Below are 16,579 nucleotides of genomic sequence, written 5' to 3'. Positions count from 1 at the left end.
TACCAGCCATTTCAAATGTCAAATCTTTCTTGAAGCATTTACTGCTAATCCTGGGTGCAGTAGAGACAAACAACTGTTCCTCGTCTTTTGGTTTCTGTAATATAAGGTTCAATCTCTCATCGCATCTCCTGGTGAGGAGTTACTGGCTATCAGTCTTGGCCATCCTCCTGGCCCACACATCTGGATTTCCCAGAGCCTGCTCACTGAGCTGAGCATGCATAATGCCCTAGAAAAGATCTGTTGCGGCTCTGGTGTTCTACTAGTTAATGTGGTTTTATACATTTGAGATTCTACTTGGTCAACTGCAAAGTATTTGGCTAGTCTTTCACTAAAAACGGCCAGAGAGTTTGTAATCTGAATGAGTTAATTTTCAATATATATATTTCCCTTCATTTATATTCGTGATATAGTCAGTGTTACTATGAGTATTGACACAAAGTCTCTCTTTGACATAACTTCTGGTAGACTCCTACTTGGCCTTTTATTTCCATCCTTAGAGAATTTCAAAAGTGCAACTATAAATGAGGTTAGTCAGAGTGCCTCTTCCTTCAGTTAACTACTAGCTCTGCTCTGTTGGTGAGTTCAGACAAAGATCATTCTTTACTCTTAGTAACTTCTTCTGTTCCTTAACTTTAAAAAATTCACTTTTCTTTTTGTATTTGTAGTTGAGCCCAATAATGTCATCCCTATATCAATTCCCCATTGTAAACAGTCTCCCTAAGTCAACCTGCCTTACCATCTTTATCAAGTTTAACGGGTTTTTTCGCGTTTGAATTTTCTGCCTGTGTGTATGCTTGTGCATCACATGCTGGCAGTGCGTGTGCTTGTGCATCACATGCGTGCAGTGTGTATGGAGGCCAGAAGGCAGCCCTGGACCCTGAGCACTGGACCTGTGAGCCACCGTGTGGGTACTGAGACTTACACTCAAGCCCTGGATCCTGAGCACTGGACCTGTGAGCCACCGTGTGGGTACTGGGACTGACACTCAAGTCCAGGGTCCTTGGAAGAACAGCTAGTGCTCTTAAATGCTGGGCGATCTCCCTAGTCCCCTGTTTTCTAACTTTTGTTTGCTTTGTTTTTTATTTTTGTTTGAGGCAGGGTCTCACCATGGGCTGGCCTGGAATGTGCCACGTAGAGCAGGCTGGCCTCAACTCAACTGTGTCTCAACCTCCCAAGTGCTGGGATTAAAGACAGGCATCACTGTGCCTAGTTTTTATCCAAGTGCTTGAGTAACTTTTGCTTCAGTGATTATCCACTGACCCTGCCAGTCAGGACGCTGTGGGCATCATGAGCACTGCTTTGCTCTACTTGCTTCCCTGTACATTAGGCTAGGATGAGAGGACCCTGCACATGTAAAGGTGCCTCATCTTGTCATGTAAATGTCCTGCTTACCTGTACGGGGGCTTGCCCTCTCATCCCGGGCATACACTAATCAAACAGGTATTTGGTGCTCTAAGCCATCTCTGAGCAAGTGCTCTGTAGCAGTGGAAGTCTTTGTGCCAAGTATAAAACACATAGTAACAAGATTTATATCATCAGAAACAAAAATGCAGCTACATTTTTATAAACACAGGACACTGAGCTTCTTTGTACTTCAGCATCTTCCTCACTTTTCCTCGCCCCATTAAAGAGCCAACTGCTGTCATTTAGAAGCAGTCATTTAGAGGCTCTGATCTTGTTTAAACGGAAGTCTTCTTTCTTTCTCGAGTCTTGAGTCATGTGTCAGCACTGACTTTCCAGCCATCTCTTCCCGCTTGCCGTGCTGTGCATCTATTAGAACGCATTCTCTAGCATCGGAATTTTCGTAACATCTCTAAAGGCTTGGCTTTAATTTGGACTGAATAAAAGATAGCCAGATAACCAGGAGTAATTAGGTGGAAAATCAAAAGACCTAAAACTAAACTTTGGTGCCTACTGTGCATTAATGTGTTTCCCTCTAACATGCTGCCGAACAGATTAGGAGAGAAAAGACTGTCACACTTGACTAATGTGTGAGAAATGTCATGAGTTGGCCACTTTAACTGGCTTTGAAGTCTGCTTTCCATTATGCAGTCTGGAGTTGAGCTTTGATACTTCTGGTGGTTGCCGCACCATTAATTTGTTTTTCATATGACCTGTATCATGCTAAAAATCAAATCATGATCTGCCTTGAGATTCCTTTATTAACTATTAGAAAAGGAGAAACACCTACAGAGAAAGGCCCTTTAATCTTAATCTTAATGCCATTTGTTTTAAGTTATTCCTTCAAAATTAATTGCTTTTCATACTTCCATAAACGTATATAATATATTTTGATTATACCACCCCATTCTTTCTTATCTCTCCCAGTTATTTATTTCTTTATGTTATTATGTAAGACTAAGGTGAGGAGAAAAAAAATTACTTAAAAAAATTTCATGAATCACCAACCTAAAAAATTAAATGTCAGTATCCTCTTTCAGTGCTGACAGCCCAGCAGGGTCTTGCTGACACCCCCATTAGAGCAGGCTCATTGCTGTAATTGGCAGCCACGCCTAAAAACCGTGGAGGACTTGACCTTAAAAAGTCACTTTCCGCAGCAGTCAGCAGTGAGTGCCGCTATGCAACCAAAGGCTCTTAACGCTGTTCTGTTTATTACTGAAACCAAGCAAGCGATCACAGTAATCTTATTTTATAAGTTGTGCCCTTATGGAAAGTGCAATTTAAAAAATGATTTCTTACCAAATTTTCCCATATCTCAAACTGGAAAGTATTAGAGCCAGACAATGTTGTAAGGAATAAATCTAGAAGGAAAACAAATGGAGATGTAAATTTTTGTAGTCATATAGATGTATACATTTAAAAACTGGAGGAAGCAGTATACATAGGATGATTATTAATATGATTATACCTAAACATAAATTGTTTGATCACATTTTTAATAAGTTTGATAGAATTTTAAAAAAAGCAGATGACCCTGAATTAGAATAGTTATGGAAAATGTACTTTTCATTATTAAAAGTACATTTGTGATAAGACTTTCAAAGGCAATCTATATTTTTTAGAAATAATTATGTTTCCAGCCTTTTCTTTTTTGTAGTGATGGGGATGGGAACTCAGTTCTTACATGTCAGTCAAACATTATCTCTTACCTACAAGCCTCATCCTAGCTTTTAAAATTACATATTAAAAACATTTTATTGCTGGGCGTGGTGGTACACACCTTTAATTTCAGCACTAGGGAGGCACAGGCAGGCAGATCACTGAGATCAAGGCCAGCCTGGTCTACAAATTAAGTTCAGGACAGCCAAGGCTACACAGAGAAACCCTGTCTCAAAAAAATATTATTTTATCTTTCAATTTTTTAGTTTTTTGAGACAGTTTCTCTATGTAGCCCTGGCTGGCCTGATACTCACTATGTAAACCAGGCTGGCTTGAACTCACAGAGATTTGCCTGCCTCTGTCTCCTGAGTGCACACTCTTGCCTCTTAAATTTTTATTTCAAGGTACACAGTAACACTTCGATCAAGGGCATATTTTACATTTCCATCCTTAAAGCCACAGTTGTCTATCACAGGAGGGTCCAGCACCAAGCTCAGCTACAGCATCTCAGCATCGAAACCTTAGAGGTTGCATTAAGTATGCAGGAGATCAGGTTATGATTCTGAGTAAAGAAAATTTGTATTCGTGTGTCCACACTACAGAATCTGATTGCAAAGTGCATGAATAAATGTCTTTGGAAAACAACAGGTTGAGAGTGAAATCAAACATCCTATTAATGCAAAGGTCAGGTGAATGAGCATCTATTTGAAGAATATAAATTTATTATTGTTATAATAGTAATTTTACTTAGTGAATATTAAAAGTCTGAAGCCTAAGAGGTGACTCTTGGAACATTCAAGTGGTTTTATTCATTTTTTAAAACAATTTTATTTATTTATTATGTACACAGTGTTCTGCCTGCACATATGTCTGCACACCAGAAGAAGGCAACAGATCCTATTATATATTTTTCATGAGCTACCATGTGGTTGCTGGGAATTGAACTCAGGACCTCTGGAAGAGCAGCCAGTGCTCTTAACCTCTGAGCCACCTCTCTAGCCCATGGTTTCATTCTTAAATGCTCTAAAATGGCAATTATTTGGTGTGATGTGAGGTCATGAATATTTTAAAGAAATGCTTTCCCCCAACATGATGCTTAGAAAACTTACACTCACATTCTATTATTTTTTCAAATTTTATACAAGCTTAGAAAGGTGGTATATGTAATTATTATAGCCGTGTTCAAAGAATGCTAAGTAATTTGTTCACTCTTATAATTAGTTGATCTCAGACTCCTGACTCCAGGTAGAATAGTTTTTATGCCCACATATCGTCACCTCAGCATTCCTACTATCTGACTGAAGCCCCTTTGCCTCCAGACAGAGAATTAGTGTTTGATGAAGGTGACCGATACCTCCATTGTCACAGGCATACTCTAGGTGAGGTATTCACTTTCACACTTATGTGGCGACCTCCCAGGAGTCTTCTGTCACTCTGTTACGCATCCGTCACACTGCACTGCGAACACTTAACAAGCGCGCCCAGTTAATCTCATTCCTTTTATTCAGACCTTAGAGCACCTCTCACCTCCCACGGCCAAGTTTCTTATCTGTGTCCCTGCTCCACCCTTCTACTCACACCGGCATACTCTAACAGAGCAGTGCCCCCCCCATCTACCTGCATCTACATGTGCATTCCACCTGTTCCTGCCCTTGTGCTAGCTAGTTTACACCAACCTGACACAGTTATAGTCACCGAGAGGAAGGAGCCTCAACAGAGAAAATGCCTTTATAAGATTGGGATATAGGCAAAGGTAGACAGCATTTTCTTAATTAGTGATTGACTTGGGAGGAACCAGCTCACTGTGGGTGGTACTCTTCTGGGTAGGTGGTCTTGATGCTATAAGAAAGGTTGGGCAAGCCACGAAGAGCACGCCCATAAGCAACACTGCTCCATGGCCTCTGTCTCTGTTCCTGCCTCCCAGTTCCGGCTATTTTAGTTCCTGCCTTGGCTTTCCTTGGTGGACTGTGTCTTGGGATACATAAGAGAGCATTTTTCTCTGTTGTTATTCCATGGCGACATTCTGAACTCACAAATATCTTTGGACATTCTTGGGTGTTGGAGGGAGCCTTGCTCAACTGATTCTTAGTTCTGTGGTTTTTATATACTTGGAGAGAGCATATGTTTAAATTATTATTGAGCAAGTAAATGTGGTTGACCATGTGGCTATTATTGGTTGTAATACTTCTGGAATTAACTAAAACCTCAAAATAGCTGATTAAGTAATTTGAAATGGAAAGATCCATTCTAATCCAGATCTTTTTTTAAAAATATTTTTTGCTTATTTATTACATATACTGTGCACATCAGATCACATTACAGATGGTTGTGAGCCACCATGTGGCTGCTGGGAATTGAACTCAGGACCTCTGGAAGAGCAGTCGGTGCTCTTAACCGCTGAGCCATCTCTCCAGCCCTCTAATCCAGATCTTTAAGGTGGGAAGATCCACATCTAATCTGGGCCGCATCTTCTGCTGGAAGCCTATATAAAGGACATGGAAGAAGGAAGCTGCTGTCTCCTCCTCCTCCTCCTCTTCCTCGCCTGCTTGTTCTTGCCCTCATTAGCAAGTCCACTCCTTCACTGGCATTAGAGCTTACTACTTTGGGATTCTGGCATATACTGGTGACCAGCTGAGACATCCATCTTCAATGGACTGAGCAACTACTGGATTCTTGGACCATCTATTCATAGGCAGCCATTGTTGGCTAGCTGGATTAAACACACACACACACACACACACACACACACACACACACACACACACGATTATGGTTTTAAATGATTTGAAAAGCTAGTAATCAGCATATGAAAGTGATTTGGGATTAAAAAGTACTATTGTCCACAGAGGTTTCAGAATCACTAAGACACATTTGATATGAATTCTGACCTACGTGAAAGAAGTAAACCCAGAAGGGAGGCACATGCTTTTACTACAGGACAACTAGTTACAGATCAGAGCTGTTCAGAGTGAACAACACATGCTACTAAAATGCTGGGCCTGCCCAGTGGTAAATGAGTAGGCATGCTCCCAACAAGGACTCTAAGGCTCACTGCAGACAGTCTTCAGGGGCCTGGAGCTACTCGATTAATACACACAGTAGAGGACAACTAGCAATTTGCTGTCACCCCTAGAAGACAATTCTATTTTTCCTGGGGTCACTACATGAGTGTTAGTATAGTGATCACATAAATTGTGGTAAATTATGAGCATCTTGCTTTGTGCATATTTGGAAAACTTAAGAACTATAATATGCAGTGCTATTTTTATGGTTTCACTGGCTGCTTGTTAAAATTGTGCAAAGCACTAAAGCTACATGAGGAACTTTAAGTCTCTTTAGATAGTTTTAAAAAATTCAGTTTTAAATTATGTAAAGAGGTTAAAGAACAATGTTTACTACGTGAAGAAATAAAAATACAGATGATTAATTATTAATAACTCAGTATAAAGAATTATATTTCAGAGTGAATGAAATAACTGTCAGAAAAAACTTTAGGACAGCAGCTATGAGACAGTGTCTCCTACATGTGATGGGGAAGCTGCATCCATGACACATACCTGCTGACATGCCACGGTGGACAGGAGAACTCTTACAAGGTCACACCTCTACACGAAGAACAAGGCAACTAATATCTGCTCAGAGAGGACAAGCCTGACAACCAAAAGTCAGCCAACCCTGCTGTTAGCCCTAAACACATATTTATGTGAACAACACTAAATGGACTCAGAACGTTGTATCCATATATACACATCTCTGTGCATGTACACAATATATAAAAATAAATAGATAAATAAGTAAATAAAGAATAAATAGGTCATAAATGTGAAAGATAGTGGAGCTGACATGAGAAGAGTTGGAAAGAAGAAGGGGTAGGAATAATGTAATATAGTTCCCATATGTGAAATTCTAAAAGATAAAAAAAAAAAAAAAAAACCATTAGAGATGTACAAGATGGCTCAGTGGCTAAAGATGCTCGGCCAAAGATGCTATCTCTAGTAAATCGTTCTCAAACCTCCACCTCAACACATGTATAATAAATACATGTAATAAGATTTAGTCAACAAAGCCAGAAAGTCTCACTCTTTCTGATGGGTATGAGTAAGTCACATGATAGAATGAGAAGACATATACTTAAGACAATGCTCCCAGACCACCTCCTAGCACTGAAGGGTTTCCCTGATGAGCGGCTGGCAGTACTGCTAGTAGGCAGCCCTAAGCAGTCAGTCTGAAAGAGGGATTGAGAAGCCCACATTCGATAACCTGCCAATACACTGTCAAAAGGACAAATACACAAACAATTCAGGAAAACCCTGGTGGTCACTGATTCCATGTTCACAGCTGCACTGTAGTTAGTCAGTTGACTTTTTAACCAACATTGGATCAAAATCCAACTCTTGTTCTTTTCCTTCTCATCCATTATTAGAATATTTCTTAAAATGAAACTTCCTACATAGGAGCCTCTCAGAGTCTGTTTCCCAGGGAACCAAACCAACAGCAATTGCTACTCAAAGTGGCCAGAAAAAGCAGATGAGAATGTGGAGCTGGCCCAGGTAAAGTGCTGAGCAGCACAGTCAGACCAGCAAGGACAGCTCTCTTGTCTCAAGAGAGTACTCTGATGTCTAGTACTTCAGGCTTTTACATGAATATGGTCAAAATTCTAATGATAAGGACAGTGCATTCAACAGCTATAGCTAGGCCAATTGACAGTGTGACAAGAAAGTCCTGATGGCTAGGCATGGTTGGTTAGAGATTACGTAAGTGTGGTGACTCCATGATGGGCACACAGAGGCGGTGCATGGTCAGCTCCTGCAGAAGAGCTCACACAACTGAACACCAAGCAGCATTTCAAGACAAGTGGTTGAAGGAAGGGAAATGAGACAGCCCTAGCAGATGCTACTGGTCAGAATGCCAGCAGCCCTAGCCACAGGAGAACTGTGGAGCTCTCTCAATCAGCGGAGTTGCCTGGAGTTGGCCAGGTAGCTTTGCTTTATATGAAGAACTTGGATTGTGAGTTTCCAGTGTCTAGGTCCACACTGCTGCAGCACAGTGACATAGTGAAAACTAAACCATTGTTAGAATTCACACTACCCTAGAAGACAAAACACACACACACACACACACACACACACACACACACACACACACACACACACACGGAAGCGCAAACACATATCTAACCACTTGTATAAAAAAGGTTGTCAATTCACAACTCAGTTAGACTCAGCAGTTCAACTACAGCCCTAGTATCCAAGCTCATGCAGTGCCTTACACTATAGAAAACAGGTTGTTCAACGAAATAGGGGATACTAAGCCAGCCCTGAAAAACAAGGCACTTGGCTCTGCCCTCTCCTTGCCTGCTCTGTGGTGTGCTATCATCAGGCTTAAAAACAACGCAGCAGCTCCAACTCCAGCTTCCTCTACACACACCATTGTTGGTGTGTGGCCCTGTGGAGCACACGCACCACTTCTAAGAGTGAACCTCTCATGTTGTATGGCTCCTTTACTGATCGTTGCTATCGTCATGATGTATCAGAAAGACTGAGAACGTACCTCTTATTGGCCCCTGTTTTCAGATGAACCTATCATGGGCCATACACCATTATCATTCCTAGAGCCACCAAAGGAGCCACATTATCAATGGAGTTTGTTAAAGGTTGGGGGGACCCATCTATTAAAGATCATAACACCAGAGACACAATTGACTGCTAGAGGCCCTTGCATTGGTGGTGTTCCTTCCTGGGTGCTGGGAGTGACTGATGCAGTATCACCACACCCAGGGTTATCCATCCCACTGCTATGTGCACTACTGCTACCTTTGCTGCTGAAGTAGCATCTGGCCCTTTGGCAATGGCATCTCCCTTGACCAAAGCCATCAATTATAGCTGAAAGAGACTCTACTACAGTCCCCAACTGGAAACCAAGCCTATCAAATCAACACCAAAGACAACTAAGACATCAATACCAAACTCATTTTCAGAAGAATGTGGTCTACCATAAAAGTGATTTTATAAAAATTGGTGAAAATAACTAATTTCAACAGATGGGCAAATTATCAGAGAAGTAAAATAACAACAAAGAACAACAGAATTCTTTCAAAAGAATACAATACTACTACAGGCACAAATAACATGTTACTGAAAAATGCATGATAAAGACTTTAAAGTAACAATTCCAAGGAAATTCAAAGAGCTTTCAAGTGAACACAGACAAGCAATCCTACCAATTATGGGAAAAATTGTGAAATGAATTAGAAAATAGGAAAAATATTATAAAAGCCCAAGAATGTATAAAGAAAATGTGGTATATTAACACAATGAAATATTACTCAGCTATTAAAAACAATGACAACTTAAACTTTGAAGGCAAATGGATGGAACTAGAAAAGATCATCCTGAGTAAGATAACCCAGACCCAGAAAGACAAACATGGTACGTGGTCACTTATAAACGGATATTAGCCATAAAGTACAGGATAACCATGCTGCAATACAGACCCACACAGAACCACAGAAGCTAAGTAAAAGGGGAAAATGCCTGAGTCTCACTGAGATGGGGAGATAAAATAGAAATGGGGGTGTTGGTGGAGGGAAGCAACTAGGTGGGGAAGGGGTGGAGGGGAGCAGGAGGGATCTAGTTGGGGAGGATGGAGGGAGAGAGTACTGGAATCTGTGTGTTGGGGCATCTCTGCGCCTAGCTACTAACTCACGATAACGGAAACTCCCAGGAATCCATGAGGGTGATCCTAGCTAAGACTCTTAGCAATGGGGGATGTGAAACCTGAACCAGCCATCTCTAGTAACCAGAAAAGACTTCCTATGGAAAGACTGGGACACCAACCCAGGACCAAAACCTTCAACCCACAACTTTTCCTGCCTACAAGAGGTGTAGAGGTAAAGGCAGGGCAGAAACTGAGGGAATGGCTAACCAATGACTGGCCCAGCTTGAGACCCATGCCATGAGAGACAGCCCACTTCTTATACAATTAATGATATTCTGCTATATTTGCAGACAGGTGTCTAGCATTAACTGTCATCTGAGAGGCTTCACACAGAAACTGATGGAAACAGATTCAGAGAACCAAGCCAACCATTGGCAGAGCTTGTAGAAGAGGAGAAGGATCGAAGGAGCCAGAGAGGTCAAGGAAATCATAAGAAAACCTACACAATCAACTAACCTGGGACCATAAGAGCCCACAGAGGCTCCAAGGGGGGCATGCTTTAATCTCACTAAGCAGGGGAAATAGTATAGACATTGGAAGTGGAAGGCGGGAGGGGCCTGGATGGGCGATGGGGAGAGCATGGGCAGGAAAAGGGCTGGAAGGGAGAATGGAAATTGGTGGTGGGGGCATCTCTGGGATGAGCAGGAGACCTGGGACGGGGGAGGCTCCTGGGAGTCTATGGTGGTGACCCTAGCTGAGACTCCTAGCAACTGGAGATATGGGGCCTCAAATGGCCACCTCTTGTAGCCAGGTGGAACGCCTAGAAGAGGAAGGGGGACACCAACCCACTCACAAAACCTTCGTCTCAAAATTTGTTCTTCCTACAAGATGTGCAGGGATAAAGATGGAGCAGAGATTGAGGGAATGGCCAACCAATGTCTGGCCGAACTCAAGACCCACCCCATTCCCATAGTGATAAGCTGCTATGCTTGTAGACAGGAGCCTTCTGAGAGGCTTCATCCAACAGCTGATGGAAACAGATGCAGAGACTCACAGCCAAACAATAGGTAGAGTTCAGGAAATCTTGTGGAAGAGTGGGGAGAAGGACTGAGGGAGATGGAGGGGTCAAGGACACCACAAGATCTACAGACTAAACAAACCTAGGCCTATGGCGGCTCAAAGAAACTGAACCACCAACCAAAGAGCATGTACGGGCTGGACCTAGGACCCCTATACATATGCAGCAGATGTCCAGCTTGGTCTTTATGCGGGTCCCCTAACAATTGGAATAGGGGCTGTCTCTGATTCTGTTGCCTGCCTTTGGATTCCTTGCTTGGTCTCAGTGTGAGAGGATGTGCCTATTCTTCCTGCAACTTGATGTGCAGGGGTGGATCGGTACCCATGGGAGCCTCCCATTCTCTGAGGAGAAGGGGAGAGGAAAGTAGGGGGAGGAGTGTATGAGGATGAGGCTGGGAGGAAAGGAGGGAGGCAGGCTCCGATCAGGATATAAAATGAATAAATAAAAAATGGGAAAAAACCCTCAACAAACAAACAAACAAACAAACAAAACAAAACAAAGAAAAAAGAAAATCTACAAAATCAATTAACTAACCTGGGCCCACAGAGACTAAATCACAAAACAGAGTGCATACATGGAAAGGACCTAGGACCTCTGTACATATGTAAGTTGTACACCTCAGTCTTCACGTGGGACTCCTAACAGCAGGATCTAGGCCTGTCTCTGACTCCGTTCCCTGCCTTTAGATCGCTTTTTCCTAACTGGACTGCCTTGTCTAGCCACAATAGGAGAAGATGTACCTAGTCCTACTTCCAAGGTTGGTTAATATCCATGGGAGGTGTCCTCCCTTTCTGAGGAGAAAAGGAGGACTTGAGGAAGGGGGTGGGGGCTGAGAGGGAGGAAAAGCTGCGATCTGGATGTAAAATAAATAAATAAATAAATTAAAAAGAGAAATCTTTAAACTGAAAAAACAGTAAGTGAAATAAAAACATGGCTGAAGTCTCAATGGCAAACAAGACAAAGCAGAACTTTAAACAAAGCCAAGCCTCAAGAGATATCTCCATAATGTGGTATCACAAGGTCACAGGCTAGAGAAGCCTTTTGTATTTCTATTCATAACAGAGGACCAGAAGAAAAGCAGCACCTATTTCATTAGACTGTTTGAGGTAGGGCACTGGCCACATGTGGTATCAGGGGGTAATAAGGCACATAGAAACAACAGGGCTGATGGTCAGCAGAGAAAAGGCTAGGCCACTAAAGAAATATGGACATTGTCCAGGCCAATAATAACCGAAAGTGCCATATGAACACTAAATTAAAGCAAACATCTGGAATGAAAGCCAACACAACATGATACGTTAGTAGATATGAAGAGATAGGTTTTTATTTTGAACATTAACCCATAAGATTGGTAGAGATAGCCGGGCGTGGTGGCACGCGCCTTTAATCCCAGCACTTGGGAGGCAGAGGCTGGTGGATTGCTGTGAGTTCAAGGCCAGCCTAGTCTACAAAGTGAGTCCAGAACAGCCAAGGCTACACAGAGAGACCCTGTCTCGACAAAACAAAACAAAACAAAACAAAAGATTGGTAGAGATAAAGTGACAATCAAATGCTCAAACACACACATGAAGACACAAGCAATATATCAATATATATATATAATTTTAAAGATTTATTTATTTATTACATATACTGTGTTTTGCCTGCAAGGCAGAGGAGGCACCAGATCTCACTATAGATACTTGTGAGCCACCATGTGGTTTCTGGGAATTAAACTCAGGACCTCCAGAAGAACAGACAGTGCTCTTAACCTCTGAGCCATCTCTCCAGCCCCACAAACAATATTTTAAACAGACAACTAGCCAACATGTCTAAAGAAACATGAAAACCACAAAGAAAGGATTGGTCACTTTTTCAAGAATTAAACAAACAAACAAACCATGAAAACAGAGCCAGGAAGATGTGGCTAAAGGGACAACTACAAGGCTTGTGACCAGATTTCGAGGATGGACAAAGAGAACTGACTCCCTGAGCTGTCCTTTGACAGGCACAGCATGCATGCACACACACTTAAGAAAATGTAATAAAAATGTTATACACTTAAAAAAATATGAAGCAGCAAAATACAAGAGGATACAGTCAATCAACTCACAGAAATGGGTAAAACAGGCTGCGAGATGAGCGAGGTAATGAAACCGACACAGAGGAGACACCTGCACTCACAGGCAGCACTCCTCACAATAGCCAACAGTGGGCAATGGCTTTGGTGGTGGATAAGTGCAGAAACACTTGATACTGAAAGGGAAACCCAACGCAAAGCCCCACAGCTTCAGAACAGCTGTTCTCCCTGTACAAAAGCTCACCCACACATAGAGACTTTGACTCTAGCCAATCTCACTGTGTAAGCTCTTTACTATACATTCTTAACTTTGAAAAATAAAATTGACTCTCAGGCCAAAATGGCAGTTGGGCCTGGTGCTCCAGTGTCAAGGAAGTGGCTGAAAGGTTTTTGAAAATGGTATTATAATGCTGCAGGATTTAGTAAGTGGGTTAATACAAGGTGCTACAATGTATGAGCCTGAAGATGTGAAGCTATGTGAAGGTTCCCTGAGGACCCTTCTAACGAGAACCTCTCATATTCAGAGAGCTCCTGACTAGGAGGCATCAGATCTTGCTTGAGGAGCAGTAGACACCATGAGGACAAATTCCACCGTGAACCATATCTGAAAGAGGCTATTTGCGAAAGAAAGGAGAAGAATGGGTGAGAAGTGCTGTGTAGCTGAGATCTGCAGTTGTGCCTGGTCTCAACATACTTTTATGAAGTTGCTTCAGTCTGAGTCACAACGTAAGAACTACTTGCTTTGCAGATGCTTCACTTGAAGTAAGTGTCTATTGTAACCATAAAAAATTAAAATAAAATTAATTTCAATAGAAAGTAATTTATTTCTAAAGGCACACACTTTAATGAAGAAGATGAATGCTCTAAAATTTATTAGACAAAGTGTCTAAAATGAAAATTAAAATTTTTATCAATAAAGCTTGAAAACTTAATTAAGACACTGTGCCAAAAAGGAATATTTTATCAATCCATTTCTAATGATGCTTTTTAAATTTCTCATATAAAAAGGTTATAGAATGGATAACATGACCAAATAACTCAACTTAACATCCAACATGAAATTTTCATCCTCAAGACAATGCAACCAAAATTACCTAGTAGGTGACATTAGGGTTGACAACTTCTAGGTGGGAAATGCTTATTAGATGAAAGATCTTTTCTAAAATGAGAGGCAATGGCCAGAAGCACACTACCATCCTGCACTGTCCTTGTAGAACACTGTCTTCTTGATGACATGGCCATCTTCAAACTTGAGCAGCGGAGATTACCAACACCCAGCACAAGATGCACACTGTTTTAACATCCCCCTATAGACGGACTTAGGTGACCTCACCTGAGATGAAATCTCAGAGGAAATCTCACTCCATCCTTGCCCCTCCCTCTAGCTATATACAGTCCTGCATGTGTCATCAAAATACATGGAAGTCTAAAAGGGGGATTCCATCTGCAGCTTTTGGGAAGGTTGTCACCTCCACTGGGGTGCAACTTGTCATTGACATGGCTGTTAACACATTGGGAGTTAACACAGCTCCTCTAAGTAACTCCTCCCCCATGCTCTTGTAAGCCCAATAAACTCATTGTTCCCTAAGCTGGACCTGGATAGAATCGGATCCTTGTTCATTAGTGCCTGGTCTGGGATACATAGATGTTTATTCATTTCTCTTCAGAATAAGGAACATGACCACTTTTCTGTAAAACAGTGGTGGTATTCAGAAGGGCATCTTTATGGCTCAAGATTATGCCATGGAGGAAAGGCAGGCTGCAACACAGGCAGCTACAAAGCTGTACTTTAAGAAAAGCTCACTTGATCCAAAAGAGCATGTGGGGAAGTTCAAACTTAAGTGTGTTCAGAACACATAGAGATGTGGTAGAAAGAAAGGCAGTTATCAGAATACCTAAATCACAGACCCACTACTTTACCAAGAAAGAACCATTCAAGTGACTATTAAGAACTTTCATGGAATATGGATAAACTTATAACAGCTTTTAAAAAAAAAGTCCAAAGGAATCTACACACAATCATTAAACTACAGAGCAATGTACATATGCACCTAATGCCTTGTCAGAAACAATAGGACAATCAGTTGGCCACTCACAGAGCTTAAGACAGGAGAGACAGAGGCCTGTTAAAAGCATGGGCATCCCAGAATACTGGATAGACATCCAGCTACAGACTCTGAGAACAGCATCACAAGTCTTACATTATTTAAAAAAAAAAAAAAAAGCATTTTAAGCCAAAGGTAGCCCAGTGAGAGGCACAAACAAACAACAGTAACAAGCTTTAGGAGTGGAGCTGGATTCAGAGACGCTGTTTTACTGCAAAAAGGAGCTGACGCCATTCTTTGAGGTTTAATTGCTGACAGCTCTTAATTGCATCCCTTTTTCTGGTGCCTCCTATCTGTGCAAGCAGATAGAAGAAGTCTAGGTGCTCTTGTTGTTTACAGGTCAGCAGGAAGCTCACAAAGTGCCGCCTAGGCCCCACCTCCAAAACACAGACAAGCCCTCCATGGCAGCTCATTTCCCGGCCCTTACAAACTTTCCACACCAGATAGGAAGGTCCATCCTGCTAACCAAAGAGTTTCTTGCCTGACTAATGAATGGTTTCAGGCCCTTACAATATGTGTGGCATCATTACTTTCAATTTCTGGGCCAAAGTTTGAGGGTCATGAATCAGTAATTCTTTTGCAGTATGATCACAATGATAAAAAACATCTAATATTAAAAAAAATAGTGAAAACTAGGGAAAAAAAAGAAAAATGTAATCCATACATACATAGGAAAGAAAAACTGCTGTAAAAGTGACTAGATAATCAAAGGTAACAGACAGAAACTTCAAAGGAGCCACTACAAATGCACTCAAAGTCAAAGCAAAGCATAGCCGTAAACTTTGCTGCTAGGCTGCATCAGGAGCTGACTGAACTGGAGACAAACCAGCAATCATCATGACAGGCTGACAGAATTCTTTAAGTTTGAAAAACAGAGAGGGAAGAATAAAGAAAATCAACAGAGCCTCAGAGTAAAGAGACACAAAATATAGAAATAATCATGTACATTTATATAGGTTGTGGGAAAAGAAGAAAAATAAAAACATGTAATTCAAGAAATAATGGCTGAAAATTTCCTAAATGTAAGGAAAATCAGCACACCCCAGAAGCTCAATAAATTCTTAGCAGAATAGATACAAGTATGTCCATATCATGACAGATCATAGCAAAAACATCAAAAAATAAAGAAGTGAGAAAAATCTTAAAAAGATCAAGAGAAAACTATTACAACTTATGAAGGCGGGCAGGCGAGAAGGCACAGCACAGAAAGGATGACCTGAGCTTGATACCTAGGACCACGTGGTAGCAGGAATGAACAGATTCATGAAAATTGTCCTCTGACCTCCACACATGAGCCATTGCTGTGTCCCTGCCCCCCAAACATAAACAAACACAGTGAAATGAAATTATAAAGGAATTAAAATGTAATATCAGATTTCCCATCAGAAAAGCAGGAGACCAGAAGACAGTGGTTGTAAGATGGCTGATCAAGACCCTGTGTCCGAGTAACCGCTTCACTGCCTACCAAGGTCCTGTGTGGGGACAGCCACCTCACTGCCTAGCAAGGTCCTGTGCTAGGACAGCCACTCACTGCCTACCAAGGTCCTGTGCTGGGACGGCCACTTCACTGCCTACCAAGGTCCTGTGTGGGGATGGCCACTTCACTGCCTACCAAGGTCC

General features: G+C 41.7%; 1 protein-coding gene across 1 annotated transcript in view; it reads right to left on the bottom strand.

The window, feature by feature from the left end:
• Positions 1-16,579, bottom strand: part of ITFG1 (integrin alpha FG-GAP repeat containing 1) — a 136,606-nt gene that overhangs the window by 72,154 nt on the left and 47,873 nt on the right. The window contains exon 7 of the mRNA XM_084756010.1: positions 2,701-2,762. Within this exon, the coding sequence (XP_084612136.1) occupies positions 2,701-2,762 (62 nt within the window). The remainder of the gene's footprint in view (positions 1-2,700; positions 2,763-16,579) is intronic.

The sequence above is a fragment of the Acomys minous genome, assembly GCF_964271855.1.
Source record: "Acomys minous genome assembly, chromosome: 14".
Taxonomy (NCBI): domain Eukaryota; kingdom Metazoa; phylum Chordata; class Mammalia; order Rodentia; family Muridae; genus Acomys; species Acomys minous.
The sequence above is the reverse complement of the archived record's forward strand: the minus strand, read 5'-3'. Positions and strand labels throughout refer to the sequence as shown.